Source organism: Streptopelia decaocto (assembly GCF_964273445.1).
Source record: "Streptopelia decaocto genome assembly, chromosome: 6".
In the NCBI taxonomy this organism is placed as follows: Eukaryota; Metazoa; Chordata; class Aves; order Columbiformes; family Columbidae; genus Streptopelia; species Streptopelia decaocto.
The window spans coordinates 8999753-9022974 of record NC_138660.1 but is presented as its reverse complement, the minus strand read 5'-3'; the positions used below and the strand labels follow the sequence as shown (position 1 = coordinate 9022974).

Here is a 23222-nt window from a genome sequence, read left to right as displayed (position 1 = left end):
TCTTCACTGAGATAAACCAATGGTATTTGTATGTCTTTTTTTTTTTTTTTTTTTTTTTTTTAACTAGATAAGGCTTATTTAAGACCTAAATTTAGCCAGGGAAACAGAGAGAGAGTCAGCAAGTGATCCTATTTCAGTCAGCCAGTCAAAAGGAAAGGCCACACCAAGGTCTGAATGTCATTTGGCACTAAGGGATGTGTGCAGGCAAACAGCCTGGAGAGAAGCATAACCAGGATGGCAGCATCAACACAAGTGGATCTACAGCTGAGAAACCCCATTCGTGTGTGTATCCAGAGGAAGGGGGCTCGTTTAAAACCAAACACACTCTATCAATGTTTTCTCAGTGTCAGCACTGTAATATCTTCACTCTCATTGTGGAAATGCATTGGGGTTTCTCCAGTTCTCTGAAAAGAGGGATTTTAAGGCAATCCTGCACAACAGATAAACATCAAGCTTACCTCCAAATCAAATTCTGGCACATATGCCTATATCTACAGATGTCTGGCAGACGGGTTTCCATTCTCTGAATGAAATGAATGCAATCAACAGAGCTGATCCATCCTCATCTCTGAATTCAGGTTAGCCCTTGAACACTGATTTGAGGAGGCCAAGAGATGTCAAATTTCCTGACCTCTTGTGGAAGAAGAGGAGGGCACTTGTTTATCAAAGTAGTTGATCTATGTCAACTGAAAGAGAAGGAAATTCTGGCCATGGAATAAAGCAAGTAAAAAGGGTTTTCTAGCCCTATTTTAAGTGTGCACGCAGAGTGGTATCCATGTGCGTACACCATGTTACTCAGTGTTTGTGGATGTGTATGCATTTAGACCCCTTGATGGAGCACTCTCATGAGCAGGTGTTGAACCAGGGAGAAAATTAATCAGTTTACAAAAGTCTCCCTTCCATCCTGGCGAGCAGATCATGTTTTAAAACCCAGAAGTACACAGTTTACTTTCAGCCCACCCAAAAATACTGTGATATGCCACAGCTGGTAAAGCATATTTGCTCAGCAACATCAAAATGCATGCCTGTGTCTCTAAATAACAACATTTGCTGTTTATCTTTTTGATGTTTTGTCATATGGGCACAGATGATCCATCATTCCATTCTCTCTGCATGGACCAGCTAAATGCAGATTAGCAACTCTCTGCTTTACCCAAATAGCCCCACTTCTTATTCCACATTCGGATTGTATTTCATATAATTATGTCATAAATCACACAACTGAAGCTTGCTGCTCAGGTTCTTCCTCTTCTAAATTAATACCTTTGTCCCTCACTATCTACATAAAGGGTGACAGAAGTTTCAAATAGTGACTCAAGAAATGCGGTCGATCTTTCTAAATGCACTGCAGCAAAGACTCACACGCCTACAGTGTGATCTGTTATCGAACCTAAGAATAAAACCAATGTGCTGGCATGCAGAAAATCTAAGTTCAAATATCAGCCTGTCACCAACCTTGAACCGGTCATTTAAATAAAACTGAACAGTCACTTACTCAACACAAATTCTGGTGACCCTGTCTATAGTGTAAGATATTACTTACGCATATCTCATCCTCTGGAAAATAGGTATATTGCAGCTCTCCTGACTTACAGAGTTTTGAAACTTAATTCATCATTCTTTGCACATTGTTCTGGGATTCCTTGAGAGAAAACTGATCAATGAAATCAAAGGTCCATGTAGCCCAGTACCCCATCTCCAGCGTTGGTAGGTAGTGGACACAGAGGCAAAAGCAGAAGGAAACTAAGAAGGACAATTTTTTTCTTGGTATTTTTTCCCAAGCCCCAGGATTAAGGAATATATGGATTTCTTCAGCTAGACTTTGCATTGTCTTCAGCTGACATTGATGGAGCTATCATTAATGAATTTGGCTTATTTCTTTTGAACCCATCTGTACTTTTGGCTTTCACACAGGCAGAAGAAGCATAAAGCTTTTCTGTCTATCATGTTGACAATGTAACGTGCTAACTCCCCAACACGTGATGTTACTGGGAATCACCCTCCAGCATACCAAACACAAAGAACTGGAGAACTAGTTTTGTGTTTTTCTCAGCTACTATTGTTGTTTTATTAACCCTGAAGCTGGTCATCCTCCCAGTCCTGAAGCTAGTGAAAAAAATACATGAGACAGAGCTTCTCCTGGCAGAACAAAAGCCCTACAGAGCAGAGTGAAACAATGAAGCTGTTAAGTTCACGGTGTGTGGTTTCTGTCAGCTTGCTTTGGCAACTCCGTATAGGGAATACATGTAGGTGGAGCTGGAAAACTGCTTACTCAAACTTGAAGGAAGCACGTTTTCCCCTCATCATCCCCTAAGCACACAAGACCACAGGAAATAATAAATCCCTGCTGTGCTTCTAGCTAGCACAAACAGCCATGGTCCGGAGACAGGATCAGGGGACTGAAAAATATTAAGCTCTCGTTTTGGATAAACAAAAAGTAATTCAGCAGTCATGCCTTAGCGCATTTCCTCAGAGCAGTGGCGTGAGTTTGTTTCACTGTCCTTGCAGAGCTGCAGGCAACAGCAAGGATAACATCCTAGCTGCAGAGCAGCCTCCCAATAAATGAAGCATCAGAAAGTATGTGGTGCTTGCCAGAGTCCTGTCAACAAAGCACGTAGCTTGCTGTCTCAGAAAAGAGAAAGCTTGCTCAGAAAGATGCACTTGAAGAATAAGCAGTAACAGGACCTAGGTAAATTTGGCTCCTTCCAGATGCAACTCTTCCTTTGCTACATCCAGTACCCCTGAGAGTTTTCACGAACAGCCCCTATTCCCTCCCTTTTGATCTGCTCTTTACTGCTGCTGTTCAGATCTATACCCCTTTCCACCCCGTTCAAGCCCTGAACAGAAAACCTTGTCTTGTGTGGAGCTTTCTTCCCCATGAAGATGATGCAAGTGGTTCCTAGGGTCTCCTGCACATAGAAAAGTTTCATACTGACTGGATGGATGCAGAGTCACTGGTATATGCTGGTAGCACCACTAAAAGCAGTGAGCCACTGAGGAAGAAAAGCTCTCTAGGAAATCAACAGTTGTGCTTTGTCTCACCTGGGAATGCTGGTTAGATATGTGACCACGTTCAGAAAATCTTCATCAGGTATGTCGCTGAATCCTGCAAATTCTGGAAATGTTATAATGGGTGCCCCATCCTTCCCTCTTCCTCCTGCAGAAGAGAGGTTGTAAAGATTAGATGGTGAGTTTATGCCTTTGGACAGACTGGTAAGTACTCAAATGGGAAACACTGGCAAATTCCTCCCTGAAAAGCACCCAGATCCAGAACACATGTGATCAGCTTCCCATATGATATTATAACTCACTGGAGTTTCATTACCTCAGTTTACTCCAGCTGAGATTCTGTTGATCATTCTCAGCTTTTTCACGAATCCTCTGCATAATTCTGATTAAGCACTTTTTGTTTTGTTTTTGTTTGTGTTTTTTTTTGTGGTTTTCCACTTTCAAGTAATTTCATTGTGATGATATTACATTTCCCTATGTATAGATACAGCGCACTCTGATTCCTTCTGGACATTAAAGGCAATGAAGTAATAGAGTATACAAGCTTTGAATAGACAGATATAACCCAGGAGACAGGCCTAGCACCAATCCAGTCTTAGGTCTTACCTTAACAAAAAAAACTGCTCAAAGTGCGTGGAGTATTTAATCAATGAGTTTATCTCTTTTAGTGTTTCCGTGCATTAAACCTCCATTAAAAAGGACAGGAAGATCATAAGCAGCAATGTCCAGAGGACTTCCTATCTGAGGGACTCCCTGAGCCAAACAGCAGTATTCAAACTCTGGTAGAGCATGAAGCCAAGTCCCTTATAACCCAGCAGGCTTTACAGTTCTTCCGACACAATGCTCAGCTCTAGGAGATGCTGCAGTACACAGCACAAAGCCTGTTTACTTGCAGGACCAATCTTAACTTGGTTCTGTTAATAAATCTGGGCATCACTCAAACCACACAGAAGTTAACAGGATTTTTCTTACAAACTTGCACTCAGAGCCAAGAGTAGACTAATGACATGGTATTAGACAAAGAAATACGATGAATCAAAACTTCTGTTACAGGTACCTTATTGCTTAGTGCTGCTTAGGGCATTAAGAACATGCTTTTCCCCAGTCTTCCTCCTCTCTCTATATAAGCCTATTTTTTGCACAGGGCTGAGAAGTTCTCTACAAACCCAATACTGAGCCTAGTCCTGCAGCACACATGGTTTTCCTTGTCTTTATCACCTGCAGAAGATTCTTGTCCAAGGAATAGCCTCTGGGTTTCCCCTTAGTGAAAGGGAAGCTATGAGTGAGAGAGAGAAAGTTACCTTCCTGAAGGAAAATATCCAATAAATTATCCCATTATGGCATTAGGAATATGGGAGAAAACAGAGACACAGGGGAAAACAAACAAACAAACCAACCCCATGAACTCAGTTTCAAGGCTGTTCCCATAGACTATTGCCTTTCCCTGCTGATAACCACAGCTGGTGCCATAAACCTGCTCCTGTTTTGGTGATCATTGCGAAGAAATGCTCTGATAATTCCTAGCTGTTTCAGCATAGAGCGGTCTGTGCCTTTCTGGTCCTGATCCTGCCTCTGGCCAGCCCTCCTCAGATAGATTATTTAAGGTCCTCTCTGTGCTGTCCAGACATGGCGAGCTGGAATGCTGAGGAACATGTTTGCATAAAGTAAAAGTGAGAGTTCTTGTAAACCGGCATTTTTAACAAGGAAAGCCTTTTCTTTCTCGACATCTGGTGACATGGTGAGTTTGTCAGGACACTACCTTTAGCCTCTATTTTCCTTTCTGAAGGTTGATTATTGTTTTAAGTACATCTACAATGATTCACTTGTGTTAGATCATCCACTAAACTTACTCTGCTGCACAGAAAACAGGCCTGCAGAGATTCAAAAGGCTTTCAGCCAAAATGCAAAGGAGGAATCCTGTCATTCGCGCTGCACTGCATCGGATTTCAAATGCCAAGCAGAGCCGTGGCCTCCACATTGACCTTGGGATAAGGCCAAATGCTGATGCACGGCAGCTTGATCTCGGGGTGCTCCAGCTGCACTAACTGCAGTCAGCAGTGACACAGAATATGCTGTCATGCAAATTTAGTCAGGCTTTCCCCAGGCTGGTTGCTGCACTCCAGAAACCAGGAATGCCAACCAGCAGCTACCCTGTTACAGTGGTTTGTTACAGATTCTTAGTGACATCTTCTGGACACAAACAGTAGCAGCCAGGAAAATGAAATTGGAAGCTTGTCTGCTCCATCTTGCAGAGTTCAATGCAAGCCAAGGTATTTCAATAGATGGCATCTTGTGTGCATTCACATGGGTCCGGGGCACCACACTTTCCCATTCACATATTTCAGATACGTGAAGATATTCTAAATGGCGAAGATGTAGTAACCTGGAATACTTTTGTTTAAAGCAGCAAATTTTTCCCCTAGAGAATAAGATACAATTCCTCTGGCTATCCTCCTTCAACAGCTGATAGTTTACTTGCAGTTGTATTCAAGATTTCTCTAAACTACAAGTTTAACGTGGCACTTCTAATGCTCCTGCTAAGCAGGGTCTCTTTGTGTCCTTCTTATTTTGTCTGGCATCCACATTTGTACATGTGCTCTTCTTCCTCTGGCCTCTTTTCCCCAGCTAGATGAGGCAGGCTGATGACACACTGTATGCATATGGGTGTGTACTTTTGTCACAATATATTCTCCTCTCTGCTGGTGACAAATCTAGAAGGCCACTTAGGAGCAGCCTAAGACTAAGCATTCAACCAAGAGCCCAGAGCTCCTTGCCTCTGACTATGCCACACATCCTTAACAGCTTCTGGGCTTCATCTCATTCTCCAAGGTAAAGGTAGCACTTTGATGCAACCACAATAGAAGAATGCTCAGAAGGTTCTTGAATACAGCTATATTACTGACAAGGAAAGAAACAAGGAAACCCTCAGTTCCTAACACATGAAATTAGGGTGAAGTTTGAGGGAGTTTTGTGATCAGAAATTGTTAAATACTATGACAGGGAGACAGCAGGAATGTCTGAAGCGTTGGGTGACAAGTAATAACACAAATACGTTAGGATGGGTTGTTCCTTCCCATATGTGAACCTTCAGCAGTAGTTGGGTTACAAGGGAGAACAATCCATGTCCATTTAGCTATCTACCTAGCAAGGCAGCAAGAGTGGACATCAAGGGATATAAGGGAAGCTCCTCATATACCAAGGGTGCCTGGAAATCTCTCTCCTCTGGATGAGAGAGCAGTTCCGTACAACTAAATGTTAATGCCATTTTTTTTCCTGACACTAAACCAAGATTTGCTGCAGTATGCAAATTCCTGCAGAATATAAATTGACAAGCTGCAGCCCCTTTTTTTCTGATCCATCAACCTTGCTTTCTAGGGAGCTGCCACTAGATTTCTTCAAGTCCTTGAAGAACTTTAACTTGGAAGAGCAGAGAACACAAACTAAAAACCAACAAGGACAGTCTCCAGTCAGATCCACAGCCTTAAGGACTAAGTGTGTGGAATTTGGCCCCAAGGACTCTGTATATGATCCTTGCTCTTGCTGGGACTGTGTGTAACTCTCGCATTCCTGGGCAACCCTTGAAAAAAGAGTCCAAGTGCTGAAAGAACATGTTACAATCCATCATAAGGCAGACGGGCACAGAACAAGCTCCAGCAGCTCCACTGAATGTCAAAAGAAAAAAACAGTCCTAAAGAAAAATAAAAAAGAAAAAAGATTTTAAGTAGAAAGTGAGGGCAGGAGGAGGAAGACAGAAAAGAAGCGCTGAATGAACACAGCACAAAGCCACAAGGTTACATTATGGCTGGCTGAGGCACGTCTGCTCCATTCTGCGGTGTCTGTGCAGGAAGATAAGGAGACCTAAGCACTGCCAGCAGCAAAGGAGCTTGACAAAGAGCCAGAGCGGCACGAGCTGAGCTAAAGAGCCCCATGGGAGAAGTGAGCAATAACTTGAATTCAGTGCAGTCAGGAGGAGAAACAAAGACGCACTGAAAAATAGGTACCAGGAGTATGGCCACGCCTGGCAGCCGTCTTCCTGCAATGCACAGGCCTCTGTCTCGCTGGCTTGCAGCTCCTCCAGGCGCCATTAGATGCCACTCTGCAGCACTCAAGCAATGCAGCCACCTCCAACACCACCTGGGAGCTGCAAATGCTGGTGCCAGGCCAGAGAAAGAGCAGCTGGTGGCAGCGGCCACAGGAGCTGGAGGTTGGGCTGGCAGAAGAGGAGGCTCAGGGCTATCCTCCAACTGAACTGGCACAAGCCTCAATCCTGACCCTGCCTTTCGGGAGCCAGACCATTTCTGGCCATCTCTTGTGGGTCACTGCTCCTCAGTCAGACCCCAGGCTCCCCAAAGAAGCAAACCCAGAGTTTTGCCTGCAGAGGAAACTCAACCAGATATTGCCTACCATCTCCTGATGCAGACCTGAGCTCCCCTCCCAGGTACCACCCACAAAGGTAACACATACTGCCCCCCTGATTCAGCTTCATCAACTTCCTTCAAGAGGTCCATCTCCTTCTCTCTGCCTGTGCAGATAGCAACCTGCCTTGCACTCAACCCAAACTTGTTCCGTAAGAGATACGGACCCACTGCTGCTTGGGAAAGGGCAGTCTGATTAAAGATCTTTATGATCGGGGTAAATTATCAGCAAGCAGTTAAATCATTTGCGTTCAGGGTCACACACAGATGTGTGTCAAACTCAGCAACCTGAAGCACAAATGAGACAGACAGCATCAGCAGGAGCTAGAGGAGCAGAAGGCTGGACTGCCTGGAAAAAGGCAAGACATGAGAGGAAAAGATTACAGTCAGTTTGACCTTCTGCCTGGTTTGCTACTAAGAATGACACCATCACCTTCCTCCTCTTTCTGGGCACTTTCCTTATTCTCCACCCCAACTTCTTGCTGAACTTCTCCTCTTGTGGCCCACTGGCAAATGGACAGAGAAAGAACCTGAGTGACAGAAGTACAGAGCGAACATGAAAAGGAAAGAAAAGTAGGAGAGATGGCACACAAACTGCATCAGGGTAGTAGAAGGCATGGTAACGGGACCATCGCTCATTCTTACGTGTGCCAATTCCCGAAGTCGCACGCTGCAAAGCAGCATTCACAGTTGCTCCTATTAGACTTTCCCACTGCCAGTGCAGCCTGGCAAGGTGTTGCAGTGAAGGTGGGGCCAGAATTCAGCTGTGGCAACAAAGCAGCCAAAATATTTGAGGGAGGAATATGCATGGGGGGGAATGGGTTATGGCAGCAAAGAAAATTTAATTTTGCTTTGCAATAGAAAGAGTGAGATTGACAGATGAGGTGTGAGTGCTGAATTCTGACGGCTCGCACAGCTGGAGTTGCATGTGGGCATGACTGATGTAAAAGCAGCGAGCAATCGCAACTGCTGCTCAGGTTCCTGGACACGATGGGGATCCTGGGAAATCTCCCACTCCCCATTTCTAGCATTCCTATGCCTCCCCTATAGGGACCAGAAATATCCATGGTTTAGACGCTTGGGGGCTACTTTTAAGTCCTTTTCCGTAGCCAGCAGCTCTTCTTGTAACACCAATAGCTAGATTCATAAAGTAACATTTAAGCAGAACTTACCAGATATGCTGAATCCCTTTCGGGAAGGAAAAACAAAAACAAATCAAAACCACCACAACCCACACCAAAACCACAAACAGACTATGGGCAGGAGAAGTTCCAGAAGTTTGTCTGCAAGTTTACAGTGTACACTTCCCCAGCCTGTCACAGACACCAACTCCTCAGCTAGTATTGGAAGTTTTCTTTCAAATTTTGCTGGCACATGCAGGCTAACTGCTTGGATCTGCCCTTGGTTATAGCAGACCTGACTACAATTCATCTCCTGGGTCAGACAGTTGAAGTGTTCAGTGGTATCTTGGCTGAAGTTTCACTGTCTTGGACAGGTTTTGCTTTTTCCATGCTCTCTTGTTTTGGTGTTTTTTTCATGTTGATTAAGGGTTGTGAATGCTGAATTTCTCATTGAAGTGAAATCATGCTTCCTGGGTCTAGATTTTTACACAAACTCCTAACTGTCCTTTCGTCAAGGTCAGACCAGGTTTTCCAAAAGGCTCAGTTCAAACAGGAAGCAGATGGCCAAATACCCTCTGGGCTTTGGAAATTAAATGAACTGGCTTCAGAGTCAGTTACCATTTTCAGATAGTCTGCCATCCATTGAAGTCCATTGACTTAACAATAGCAGAACACAAAGAAAATGAATCTCCACTAACACACTTTGTGACAGTTCATCTAATAAATTTGTGGTTTAGTCACAGGATTCATTATTGCTGCAAATGGCAGATTGGGCTTTTTGACACAGTAATTACAGATAAGAACAGGTTGTGAAGCCGCAGATAAAAAGGGAGGGGGTCATGGCAGTTCCAAGAGCAGATTGGTACAGCAGGTTATTAGTCTGTCAGGAGGGTAGGAACATTTTTAGCAGTGGTTCTCCATTCTTCAGTAAAAACTGGTGTGCACTAGAAGAGCCATGTTCTCAGTATGACCCAGCCTTGTGATCTAGTTCCCTTAACAGCTACAAGAAACACACAAACATATGGCTGTGCACTCCTGTGTTGTCACAGCTGTAGTCCTGTAATTGGGAGTTCAGTTTTCCAGGAAAGGAAAGAAGCAGTAGTGGTTTCAAAACTAGAATTTTACCACAAGAACCAGCACTTGCACCAGATCTCACAAGCTAAGCAGGGCTAGATCAGTGCATGGAAAAAGAGATGACCAAACTAGAACTACGTGACTAAGGATCTTGTCACATTACACTGCAGCCTTTTCTGTGACCACAGCAGACCAGGAAAGGCTTTGGAGAGTTCCCCTGTTCTTGGCATGGACAGTACAGTCTTGCCTACTCTGGTAGCTACAGGGCCAGGACAAATAGGAGGCTCTCAGTATCTAATACATTCATTATAACAATCAAACACCAAACTCATTAGGCTTGTTATGTAATTCTTATCTGCTCAGAGACTGCAAGACAGTCAGAGTGTCTTCTCAGAAGCTTGTACACAGCAATAGTACAGTGTATCTAATGAGTTATGTCCAGAGAAAACAAAGAGCCTTTGACTTCAATCATTCTTCTCTAGTTTCTTCTTTACTGCAACAGAATATTATGATTTCACTACATGGAACGCAGCCAAAAGCTATTACTAAAAAGCTGATATTAACCAAATAAATATTAATTAATAACAAACTCTGCAACAGTCAACCAGTTACTTTTATTATCACTAAACAAATTGATCTGGGGTCCACAGGACTGAACAGGAGAGCTCGACAAAGCCAGAGGCTGTGGAGCAGCACAAACCAGACTGTGGTAACACCCCAAGCTCTGTGTCTGCATGCAGAAGAGCCGCCTGCCCGCCCTCAGGAAGCTGCAGCCTACAGAGTGAAAGAAATAACCCCAACTGGAATAAATCAGCATATACCATTTTTATGAAGTTATTCAGAAAATCATTCATGCCCAAAACACTCTACAAGTAAGTTGTGAGTGTCTTTTACTGCCCATGGTGATGAGGCCAAAGGGCAGAGGGTTTTTTTGTTTGTTTCAGACAGTGGCTGCTGAGCTGGAATGTATCAGCACTGGAAACCAGGAACTAGGTGAAGTATCAGGAGATTGAAAATCTCCATGTAGGCAGGCACTGAAGCACCAAAATATTTCTAGTTGCTTGTGCCTAATGGAAAGCAGAGTGCTTTACGGAAAATCTGCAGAGACACTTGGGCAAGGGGTGGGGAAATCAAAATCAAATGAGGTCATTTATGTGTGAATTACTTTAATAAGTGAAACGAGGCAGGAGAGCGCCCAAATGTGTTTTCATTGCATGAAAAAAAACCCAATCTTTTGCTAGAGGAAAAAGAAAGTTACAGTTATTTAGAGAAATGCATTTTTGAGAAGTATTTTTGAGTTTGCTATTTATGTAGATGAAAGACAGCTTTTCACTCACTTTTGGTAGTTTTTTATTAGTACTCTTCTGCTGATGAACCAGTTACTTGGCAATCCCTAACAAACAAGACCCTCAGCCCTGCCTTCTATGAAGAGTTATTTCCAAAGCCTTGAAGCACCTTAGGTTTAAATAATCTTATTTAAACATATTTCTCATCACTTCCAAGAATAAAACAATTAGATCCAATGTGAAGAGTTGAATTTACTAAAATAGCAGGTGAAAATACAGGCACTGCTGAAATTACAAGTTCATAAAGAAATATGAAAATGCTTTTTTTATACTTACCCTTGACACTTCTGGGCCATGTTTAATGTTCTAGCTGGAACTGGAAATGGGTTTTTCTTCCTGTTTAGTAAACCATTTTCTACCAGTTGTTCATTTCATGCCACATACAGCTTTTATTAATGGTCTCAAATGTTGCAAAATAATGGGGTTTAAGAAAAGCAGTCCTCCACATTTTACTGCATAGGCATTGCACATGAGGCTCTGAATTCTCAACATGTGTGATGTTGTTTACACTGATATGTTTTCAGGCATTTGCCTATCAGTTAAATCAAAGGCCTTGACAACAATATTGGTTTCAGCAGCTCTGCATGCCTGGTGAGCAGAAAAAGCAAGCAGAGCATTCTAGAGAGACCAGCTGATAAAGTGTTTTCTTGTTTACAAAGAGCAGACAAGCATCTCGGTTGTGATCTGACTGAAGTCAACATCAAAACCCAAAAGGATTTGAACACTGATTGGATTCCCTGTTCCCCTCCTTGTATTTAAAATATTCTGGAGTCAGCTTAGCACTAATAAAAGGGATGTGAGTAGCATTCCTGAAGCAGTTCTTTAAGTGAGGGCTGGTTTCAAACTTGACAACAGCCCCCAGATTAAGAGACTGTCATTTCCCATTCAATCTTCTTTTTTTTCTGTTTAGCAGCTAGCACAAAGGGAAAGGGGTACCCAGCTTTCCCTGACTACCTAAAGCTTCTGAAACTTTGTTTTGGCATCTTTGCATTGAGATCCCTGGCAGCTAGATATAACAATAATAACATATAACAATAATACCAGGCTACTCACTATCCTCTCCACTTTAGCAAGGCAGAGCTATAGTAAGCACTCGGTGTGCAGGTAAATGCCTGGACAGCCAAACCAAATACTGCAACGTTACCCCACAAAAATGGCCTTAGGATGGATGTTACACTAGTCTTGCCTAGTTACCCTTCACTGAGCACAACGGTGGAATGCAAAAGGTTTGAGCAATTTTACACAGCTCCTGATGCTGTTCTGCACAGAGGTTTGTGTTTATTAGGAATTCTAGGAAGATGTGAGCCTGACATGCTTTGGTGCACGTGAGAAGGCTGCTGGTTCCACCTCTGCTCAGTCAGTACCCTCTGCCAAATGCAGAAAAGTTATTGAACTTATGAAACTGCCACAAGATGCTACCTTGAAACTTCTAAAATCAAGTTTTAATACTCAGAGCCCCATAAGGAACTGAGTAACTTAAGATTTGGATTTCATTTGGCAGCTTGTATTGTACTTAGAGATATGAAGATGCAGCAAGGGTTGGGCCTGCTGAGTTGCTCATCTGCAGAGCGGGGTCTGTGTACTCTCTGCACGGTGTACCCCATGTTCCTTTTCACCAAGCCAAGAGGGACAGGCTGTCCAAGAGTACCTTATTATGATCATCTCAGTGTTGTGTGCAAATTCATGGTACTTCACTGTGTGTCTATGGGGAAGAAGGAAAGCAAATTCTCAATTTCCTTATTTGTGGAACAGAAGGAAATAGAGCCAAAAGAAGTTGCCAGAGGCCATACAGTCAATAGCAGAGGCCATTTTAAGACCCAGATAAGGACTTCTTTTCTATAGTATCTGATATAAGTGTATTAAATAATTTAGCAAATATTTCAATATCAGCTTTTTACGCAGGGCAGGAACTGAGTCACTTTGTGTGATATCAAATTTCAGGCAAACAAAGGAATATGTAATAATCAAATCTTTATCTTTAAAAGATTAGAACCGTACACTTTAGAAATGAATCACTTCTAAAACAAAGCCAAATGAGGAAGAGGGGGAAGGTCATGAATAGTTCCAAATGAATAGGCCAAAATTTTTCCCACAAACAAGACGCTTGGACACTGTGCAAAGATACGTACAGAAAGATTTGTTTAATTTCTTACCATCTAAATCTGCTCCCCCCACCCTACTGCAGACAGAACAGAAAATTAACTTGCCTTAAGAAAAACAAGCACAGCAAGTTGGCATTTATCAGTTCCATACACTTTGAACGTCTGATTGTAACAGCACTTTTCATTAGAAATATAAAAGTACTATTGCAACTGCTGTACAGAGCTGAAGGGTGAGAGTCAGCAAGACATATTCCAACACGTTTCCAAGAGAATCCCAGAGTGTGATTACCAGTAACTTCTTACCTGACAAGATAGCAAATTGCCTGTGGAGCTGCTCTATTATATCCACTGCAACCAGCGGCCGTATCTCCTGCTGCATGATTTCATCTGTGAAGTGAAAAGAGAAATCTTCAATGAGTTAATAAAACCCTTGTGACAATTTTTCTATCCTTTGTTTACCCAGCAAAACAAAAAATACACTCAAAGGAAAAGAGCCTGGCTTGACTATTGGCTCAGATGTTATACGACTGTCACAGAGAAGTTTATGATACTTGCAGTCTCATCTTCAGCCTACTTACTTTATTTATCGCCTTGTGATTTCGGAGAGAGCTTTTCATAAAGCAGCTCCAGTAGATTTGCCAGAGCGTGTCACAGGTTTGCTCAAGCTGACAGCCTGCTCCTTACTACTTCATGTTCCATATTAAGCCACTGCATTTGGCCTCCCGCATAAAGCAGCTTTTCAGCCTTTGAAACCGTGAAGTCTATTTCAGATACAGTGCCATGTTCCACCCTGAATTCCCTGCTCTCTGCTTGAGGACTTTGTGTAACCAGCTAATCCAGAACAGTTTCCTTTGCTGATGCTTTTTCCGTTACAAGCAAATACATAGTAAAAGGAGGAAATAAGGGGCTGTGAGGCTTTCTTCTTGTGAGAACAAAGCCTGTTCTTTCGAAGTAAACACTGAAAAGTTAAAAAATAGCTCGGCAAGCAGATGGGGAAAAATCACAACAATTTTTTGTGCGTAATTTTTATGGTGACCAGCAACTATAATCTCACACTGAGCTAATTTGATCTCTTTCTGTAACAGGTGCACCCAATTATTCTCCCCATTCTTCACCCCAGTCCAGACCAGCAACATTTACTGGAGAATATCTGCCAGCTCAACTGGCAGGATTAAGGTTTATGTTACAAAAGCCCCTATTGTAATTAGGATTTTAGCCACTGCACAGCTACAAAACAGCAACCAGTCCTGGCTTTGTACAGCTCACCTCTAACTGTCCAGAACACGGGCAGAGGAAGGAAGCTGGGTCCAGATAGACCCCGATCAAAGTTGCCTTATTTAAGCACCAAGATCTTCACTGATGTCAATACAATGCAGGCACTGAAATACTTTGGTGCACCTGGTTTTAAACAAACTGTCCAGAAACAGGGAGGTCAGAGAGGTTAGAAATTAGCTTCTTTCTTCCTGCACCCCAGCCTGCTGCTCAAAATACCATCTCTGTCTTGCTTTCAGACATCCACTCTGATCCTTTGCAGAACTAGGGATTCTAGGTTTTAAATAACACCATGTCACTTGGAAACTTTTATGTTCCTTTTCAAACACTTCATTAATGTCTTGAGACAAAGTAACCAAAGAGCTTGTGTCATTGCCCTCTCCTAGATGGATGGTGACACACAGTAAGGAGAGAAGTTGCAAAGATTTTGGCTGGTGCACATTAACAAGGCAGTAATTTGAAGCAATTGAAGGGGCAAACAAACAAAAAAAACACACAAACAACACAAAACACACACACACACCCAAACAAACAAAATCCCACCACACAACCAAACAGTTGGACAGTGTTTAAAAGTAGTTACTCTCCAATATTGATAAGTTTTTAACCCCATTGCAGCACAGAGTTTGCAATAGAAGTCCCAGTCCTTGGAAACATGATTACCTCGGGCTTCTGAGGAAAGTTTTTAACCGTTAACTAAAATAAAAGCTTGAAAAATTTCTTAAAAGGAAACTGAAAGACACAAGTCTGGGTTTGTTTTAAAGCCATGAGTTTTTGCCTAGCATTAGTGAGCACTGATCCGTTCATACCTTCCGCTGATGTTATCCCAGGAGGCTCTGCAGCCTTCCTGGTCTGCGCACTGCAAACCACAAGCCTGCAGGAATCGACATTCAGCCTCCTGGGCAGAGGCCACACACCATTTTCCTGTGGGACAGACACCACGGCCAGGAAAACCTTCCTTTAGGCTGACACCAGCTGATACTGACCCAACGGCTGCAGGTGCATAGAGTACTTCAGAAAAACGTAGCGGTGACAGGAGTGCTTTAATTCACCACACGCGGACCCAAAAGTCAATGGGAAGGTTTTAGGAAGCAGATAAGCTGCAGGAGCTTGGAAAGAGCTGTCTTGCTTCATTGTACCTCGCTAATATCTACAGAAGTGATTAGAAAACCGCTGGTCACTTCAGAGCAGTCCTGTCCCCTGACAAAGTCTGTACGGCCATGCAGCTGAAGATCATATCAAAACATACACCAGCCAAGTGGCTGGTCATGGTTATCTTGGCAACCTTGACTCAGGCATTTCCCGGTTTCTCTGTGATTATTCTTGTGGCCTTAACTTTTTTTTAATTGAAGATGCAGTTGTGCACAGCTTCTCAAATAAAAAATAAAATAAAAAAAGCTTGAACAGCATTATGTGAAACAATGCCAATCCCCTACATAGGTCAAAGTTGAATCTTTACACATATCACACAGTTCTTAATTACTTGAGCTAATTGAATTTGCCAGGACAATTAAAAGGTGAATAAGGATATGATACTAGAGGAAAAGAAATGAAACAAATCAGTTCATCTACTCTCGGCTCTCTTCTTAAACTGCTATAAATTCAATACCTAGCAGAGACCAGTTTCACTGCAGAAGAATTAGACCTTATAGTTTCGCTTGAAGGTTTTGTAGCAATGGGGAGAGAAAGCAATTACTACAGCCATCTGTCCAACACAGCTTCTCCTCCCTCCCAGATCTCTAGGGAGCCTGCCTGCAACTGTGCTATCTAATCGTTAAGGGGAAAGCCATTCAGTTACACTTCATAATTCCTCACTCAAAAATGAAACATGCTTGGGCTTCCCCCCCCACACACTTGGCTATTTTATTTCTCAGCACAGCTGTATGTATTCCTGCAGCAGCCCACAGACTGCTGCCTTCAGAGCCACACCAACAGCAGATGATTAAAGCAACATTTAATACAATCTTCTTGCTTCCTATCTTCAATGAGCAGAGATAAACTAGTTTGCATACTAATGGCAACTAATGGTTCCAACAGCGTTGGAAAGACGACCTGCTGGAGTGAAAGATTGGACTGTGCCGAGCGGATTGACACAGCAGTGCCTGCGGCTCCATAAAAGACAACCAAAGGCAACCAGCCATAACAGGGCTTGCTTTGGTTTTTCATGACTGAACACTACAACTGCCTGGACTAATGTCGCCAACAGGAGAGGGTTGCTTCAATCTCGCACCTGAAGTCACTAATCTTGGAATAATGAGCTACAAATTTCCAGAGCAAATTTCATCTCTTCTTAATGACAGCCTAGTGTGTAATTCGTAGGGAAGGAAGACAGCTGGGAGTGAAATCAAATCTTTGCTAAAATCAAAGAGTATGTTGGCCTAGTTCTACTCTGTGCAAGCTCAGTTAAAAATGACTCTCACCACATTTAAATCAAAATTGTGGATTTGGGGAAAAATCAGATTGCTGATGTGATGGAACAGTTGGATAAGGTTAAGCATAAGGCCAGAGATTTCATTTAAGAGCGTGAAAGGACACCTAATGTTACGTGTTCTTATTCTTCTTAAAAAGTACCAAGAGTCAACACACAAATCCAGAGTTTAACAGCTGCAAAGTACCTACAGTTCAAATGTTCTCCCAAGTCCAGTGCCTGCTTGCCATGAAAAACAACACTTAGCTGAAAGTCTAGCAGAGCTAAGTTAGATTTCAATAATTAAACACAAAAAGGAGACAAATTTGCATGTCTTCACTGATGAGGTTTAAAGCAAGCTAAAGGATTTGAAAATATTCTGTCCCAGCAGAATATCCAATGCAAACCCTTCAGCAAAACATTTCTGTTCCTGAAGGTCAAAAAAAAGTCAAAGTTATTACAACAGAGAAATAACTTTTTTTTTTTTAATTCCATTTATTTCTCTTCCTCACCATTTGTGCCCTTTGTTTACTTTTTTGAAAAGAGTTGTTTATTCTGTCAGCCCAGACAGAGAAACAGCAAGATCAGTTCCTGCTACAAGCTGGCTGTGCTACAGATTGTTTGCTTTAATGAAGAACTAAAAATCTCGCTATAAACAGAAAAGAAATCACATCCTTTCTCTTATTCTTCTGCACATTCCCACCACCTTTTTTTGTTTTTTTGCTGAGCCATGTTGAATCAACTGAAAACTAAGCCAGGAACAAAGTTATTGTAAATAAAGTGGAACAATCTTTTGCTTGGTGGGTTGCTTTTATCTGGATTAGTTCTATGCAAAGGAGCTTGAAGGTTACAAATGCTAGTAAGGTGTGGGGTGGGAAATGGCAAGGTCAGGACCAGCTCTTCCAACAGAGAATCACACTTAAAATAGCTTAGCACAAAAGCAAAAATGCAGCATAGGTAGGTGACTGGTGTTGTCTTTTCTCTGAGATCATTTGCTAACCAAGCACAACTGTAATACCTACAGAGTGTGTTTGTTTAAATGCAACTTCTATTCTCATTAAAAGTAGGTTTCCTAGCAAAGTTTGCTAACTAACTTCAAAAGACAGAAGATTCTTCTAAAATATTTAAGTAAATCTGGTTCATGTTTGGAGGTATCCCTCAAAGGTTTTTGTTTGGTTGGTTTTTACTGTAACAGCAAACCCCACTTTATGTACGCTAATGTAGTAGAAATCTGGACAAGCAAGGTTAGGAGCAAGAGTGTAACTGTCCTGAGTGCTGCACTGCTGACATGCTCCCATCGCTTGTGAAGGGGACACATCCAGGCCACGGTGTGGAGGAAATTGCCTGGCAAGGTTTCCCAAACAACGTCCATGAAAGAGAGAAAGGTTAGAAATGCACACGTGTCTCTGTAGAGCTCGAAAACCTGCGAACCTTGGTGTCTACCTGGGCAGAAACCAAACTGGTACCGATGTGATCTTCTATTGCACAGTAAATCTGCTCTGAAGTTTTCTCCTTTCATTACATTAAGTCGCAATCGGTATTCCCAGAACATACTGCACAGGCTAATGAAATACATACAGCTTTACCAGAGCTTTGATCTGCAGGCACGTTAAACATTTCTTCTGATTTCAAGTCTTTCAGCGAAGATTACTCAAATTACTTTGGATCACAGCATTTTTCAGTTCATCTCATAGACTAAATTTCACGTTCACTTTTAACATAAAATTACAGGGCCAGAGAGGTCACAGATTGAAAAGACCTGCTCGGCGGTTTTGTTTTCCTGTGCTCCAGGAGTGGTCACAGACTTAATTAAACAAGTTGTTTTTCTGGGCAGGCATGGTACACATTAGGAGTTGACTGTGGCTGATGGGGATCTATCTATAGTTTAAAAATCAGTTATTAATTTCTGTGTCAAATTGGCAAGGAGGCTGTTACCAGCCCAGGCAGGATGGGTCCCTGCTAACACTTATTATCTGCAGTGCTGCTACTGCTAATGCACACCCTCTAGGGCAGGGGTGTCAAACTTATTTTCAGCTACATTTATACAGTCCTAAAATTACATTTGGCCCTTTGAAGGCAATAACGAGAATGATGTGGCCCCCAGTGAAAATTAGTTTGACATCCCTGCTCTAGGGTTTATTTCAGCTTTCTAAGCCAACTACAAAAGATTTTGGTACAGACTTCCATGGGTGAACAAGCAGATTTTGCCACTTTTTCCATTTAATCACTTCTCGAAAAACAGTTTTCTGATGTTGGTTGGATGGGATTTTGTTTGTTTTTAAATAAAATATCTTAAAATTGATTGGTGAATAAAAAAAAAAAAAATCACATTCTCCTACATAAGTAAACTGTAAAGAAAGTGAATAAGACAGTATTTGGATCTACTGTTGATACAGTCTACAAAAATACATTGGTGCATGCAAATATGTATCTATAGTCATACTTCAAGGACTTTTACAACTACTTCTTGTTAGAATGCATCATACATTTATACACACATCTAAGAACCCTTGATTAATAATCCCCATAAAAGCTAGACTGCACAAACTAATATAAAATTCTTAAAGCATACACTCCTACTGTTCAGTTTAGGTGACTTTATATCTATCCTGTTATGAAGACACTCCTTGTAATATTTTTGTAAAATCATGAGATAGTATGATTAACAAGTCTTCACTATACATTATGAACTATACATAATCAGCAAAGAGCTACAGAAGCACACATCATTCAACATCATTTGCTCAGCAAAACACTTTTTTTTGAGAAAGAGAGACCGACAGACATTGCATGATTTCACAGAGCTCACACTGGCATATTATAGGGAGGACGTTATATCCTGCTCTCCATGAGACAGAAACTTGCCTAATAAAAGGCATTAAAGGCCAAGGTCTAATCTCAGCGACAGCTTCGAGCAGTTAATCCAGATTTACTACAGCATGGTAGAGCCCCTTGTCTAGTTACTCAGTAGTAAACACTTCTTGATGGTTTCTATTTTTTGCCAGAGAAAAGTTAAGTCATCTTCTTCCCAAAAATCTGTGCTTCACAACAATGCTGGATTGCTAGAACACAAATTCCTGTTCAGAGAACAGAACACAACAAAAGAAGGTTTCACATTTCCACACTGTTATGTTAAAATCCATCATGAATAACAAAAACCTCATGTGGCAAACTACAAAGCTAAAGTACATCCACTACAATACTTGGGCACTAAGCTAATCAAGAGAGATGACAGACTGTGCAGCAGACTTCAGTCCTTCCATCCCAGAGCTTTCCAGCAGACAGTTTCATGGCTGAAACAGTATCTTAGAAAAACTCCAGCCACTGTCTCTGCTCTGAACTACTGCATCCACCAAAATCACTTCAGAGCCTATTCACGCAATTTTTGAGGGATGCCTCAGCTCAGGAGCTGTTTTCTTGCTCACTCCTGAAAAGAGGTCAGTTAGCTCAAAAATATTTCCTTGGTTACTGCCATCGGAGACAAACCATGAGCCATAGCAGCCGTCACTGCCGCCAGCAGCACTCCAAACATGTATCTCAGTAACAGTACAAATACTGCTCACAGCCAACCTGCCTCCTCCAGGAGACCCAGCCACCCCTCCCAGCAGCCTTCTCTAAGCTGTCACCACCATCTCAGTCCAGATGCCCATTAGAAAAAGCAACAGAAACTCACCACAAAGAGCAATGCCTCCCCTTTACCCCCACACACACTCACATGTGCCCTCCCTTGTGCCGCAGGCTGGCTTCTCTGCAGTCCTGCTGGGGTAATGAGTTCACACGAGGCAGAGGGAAGGGATACTGAGAGGCAGCCTTCTGTGGAAACAGTCCTGGATCTAACCAACACTGCACCAAAGAGCTGACACTCTCCTGGAAGAGTCTGCACAAATTGCTTAGTAACTGCTTCAGTGCAAACCACAGCAGAGAACTCTGACACCCACTGTGCCCAGGCTTTAACCCTCCCCAAGGTACCGCTGGCTTCTTCCCTCCCAGGCAGCTTTCTGGCCCTTAGACACTCTGGGGGCACCCACAGCTTAGCACAAACAGGTAAATGTACATCCCAACAGGAGATATGGCAGATTCATGTTCTCAGACTAAGGGATGGAAAAGGCTCTCATTAAAATAACTTTAAATAGCAGAGTATTCAGGGCCAAGGGAAACCAACAGCACTGCTGTGAATTGCTGTCCTGGAGTACTTTCCTGAGGGCACACCCACACACCAAAGCATAGTACTGTTATTTAAAGACAAAGGAGAAGGGTGCACAAGACCTATAAATTTCATTGGCAACATGAAACCAGCTCTTGGACAAGGGAGTTTTACGTATCTAGTATCTACCTATCTACAGTTCTGTGTATCTAGTTCAACAAGTACTTAGGACACAAGTTCACACAGTGCCTGAGTATTCACGCTTTCACACTGGAGTGCCAAGGGTAACACAGCTATAGCTGTCTGAGGCAATATTGGGTCACCACTTTAGGTATGTTGATAAAATTGTCCCTTTACCACCACAAACCTCAGCAGATCAGTAACTTTAGATACAAGTCACTCTTTACCTAGGGTACAGCAGAGGAGCTATATGTATGTACTAGCAACATCTTTCTTCTACATGTCCTGCTATCAGTCAGGCTAAAAAAGGACAAGTGTCATTCATTTTAGATATAGAGAAACTGAGGCACAGGGAGAGGAATCCAGGTCACCAGCCAACCTCAGTTTCCCCTACCTGTAAAAAGAAAACAACAAAAGTTGTCTATACAGACAGGCAGCTGGAATGGATCTGCCTTAAGGGTAACACACCGAGCATTTCCATCCTTCCCCTATCAGCCAACCAACACAAATCAACACAATGTTTATAGTAGAGCATGAGAAAACTAACAGGATTTTATCTGTTGTTACAGCTAGACACCAAATCAGAGCATCACCGTACTAGGTATGAGAGCTTAGGACACCTGCAGTGTTACAGATGCTGGTAGGTGGATAAAGGTAGACTAGGAGAGCAGCAAGACACATAGTATGTTTTTACATTGCACTTTCTTTCCCCATCCTCTCCTAAATTCTGTGCTAAACAAATGAATTTACCAGCTATAGTGAGTGTGCAATGTTACTTTCTGCTGCCTATACTGATATGTATAGTCCATATGTAACCAATTTACAGTCAAAAATGTCTCCCATTCCAGACACATTTTCCTCTCCAGAGGGGAGGTTGTGGGTGGCAGATTCAGCTCCAGCTCTGCTTGCACACAGTGAACTGACCAGAGCCCAGTTACGCATTGAGACCCAGCTCATCTCGGGTGGGAGCCCCACGGCAGGCAGCAGAGTCAGGGCAGAGCAGAGGTCCCCAGCAAGGTCTGGTGCAGCCCCCGCTCTCCCCCAGGCACCATTCCTCACCTTCCCACAGGGATGGCTCCTCTCTAGGAGCAGAGGTGGGAGAAGCTCCAAAGCTTTATGGGCAAGTGTCACATTGATGTGAGTGGCTGATAAATGTGCCAGATGATTCCACTTTAAAAATCATTTTAACCCTGTGCGTAGAGATGCTGCAGTAGTAGCAGATCTGTGGAGTTAGAAGACTAAATGCTACTCCGCAAGTGACCATGAATAGCTAACTTTCCACTGGCCCTGAGACAAGAAGACTGTATTTACCATGGAAAAGTCACCAAGAAATTCCTCTCCATCCACTCCATGCTCAAAGGAAAGCTCAGACAGCACTTTCAGTTTTGTAAACTAGATTTATAAGAGTCAGACATTTTTCATTTGCATAATTAGTAATGTTAGGGTGCATCTAAAATGGCTTTGCCAAGCTCAAAAAGCTTAGTTGTGCCTCTCTCACTGTTTTTACTATCCGAATATTGTCCCACCATCATACAGCATACGGAATGGAGCAATACTTGCTGAATGTTTCAGTTTTTGTTACTGGTAAGCATCTGCAGTACATATGGGCATTTACTTAAAAAAGAAACAACAACCAAACAACAAAACCACACACACAAAAACCAAACAAGGACCTAATCCTCAGTTCCACTGAAATATTGATAACTTGCACCATCCAAGCATCTGACCCCACATGTTCATATGTTCACGCTCATGGGTATGGCCCTCCAAAAGCATGACAAGGAATGGCTCATACCCAAGTGCCTCTAACTCAGAGATCATCTTCCCAGATTCCTTCACAGTCAGGACCAGAGGGGATCACTAGGTTCATTGTGTTTGACTTGTTGAACACACAAGAAGTTCACAGAAATTGGATTAAACCAGCATTTTAGAAAGCTCTTTAATCTTATGTTAAAGACTCCAGGCAATGGCAAATCTACTGCTTCCCCTGGAGCTGGCCTAACACAAAGAAGCGGGCTTGTGTTGCCAAGCTCTCACTTTAATTTCCAGCCCATTGATTCTCATTGTGATTTTGACTTAAAAATTTGATAGTTGCCCTCAATTTTATCCTTCTGTCAGATGTCCCTTCTTGAGTTTAGTGGTAAAGGGAAAA

General features: G+C 42.5%; 1 protein-coding gene across 1 annotated transcript in view; it reads right to left on the bottom strand.

Annotated features, from left to right (window-relative positions):
• The window catches only part of MCF2L2 (MCF.2 cell line derived transforming sequence-like 2), a 163949-nt gene that overhangs the window by 116075 nt on the left and 24652 nt on the right, over positions 1 to 23222 (bottom strand). The window contains exons 2-3 of the mRNA XM_082056760.1: positions 13371 to 13454; positions 3043 to 3157 (exon numbers count right to left, since the gene is read on the bottom strand). Coding sequence (XP_081912886.1) covers positions 3043 to 3157; positions 13371 to 13454 — 199 coding nt within the window. The remainder of the gene's footprint in view (positions 1 to 3042; positions 3158 to 13370; positions 13455 to 23222) is intronic.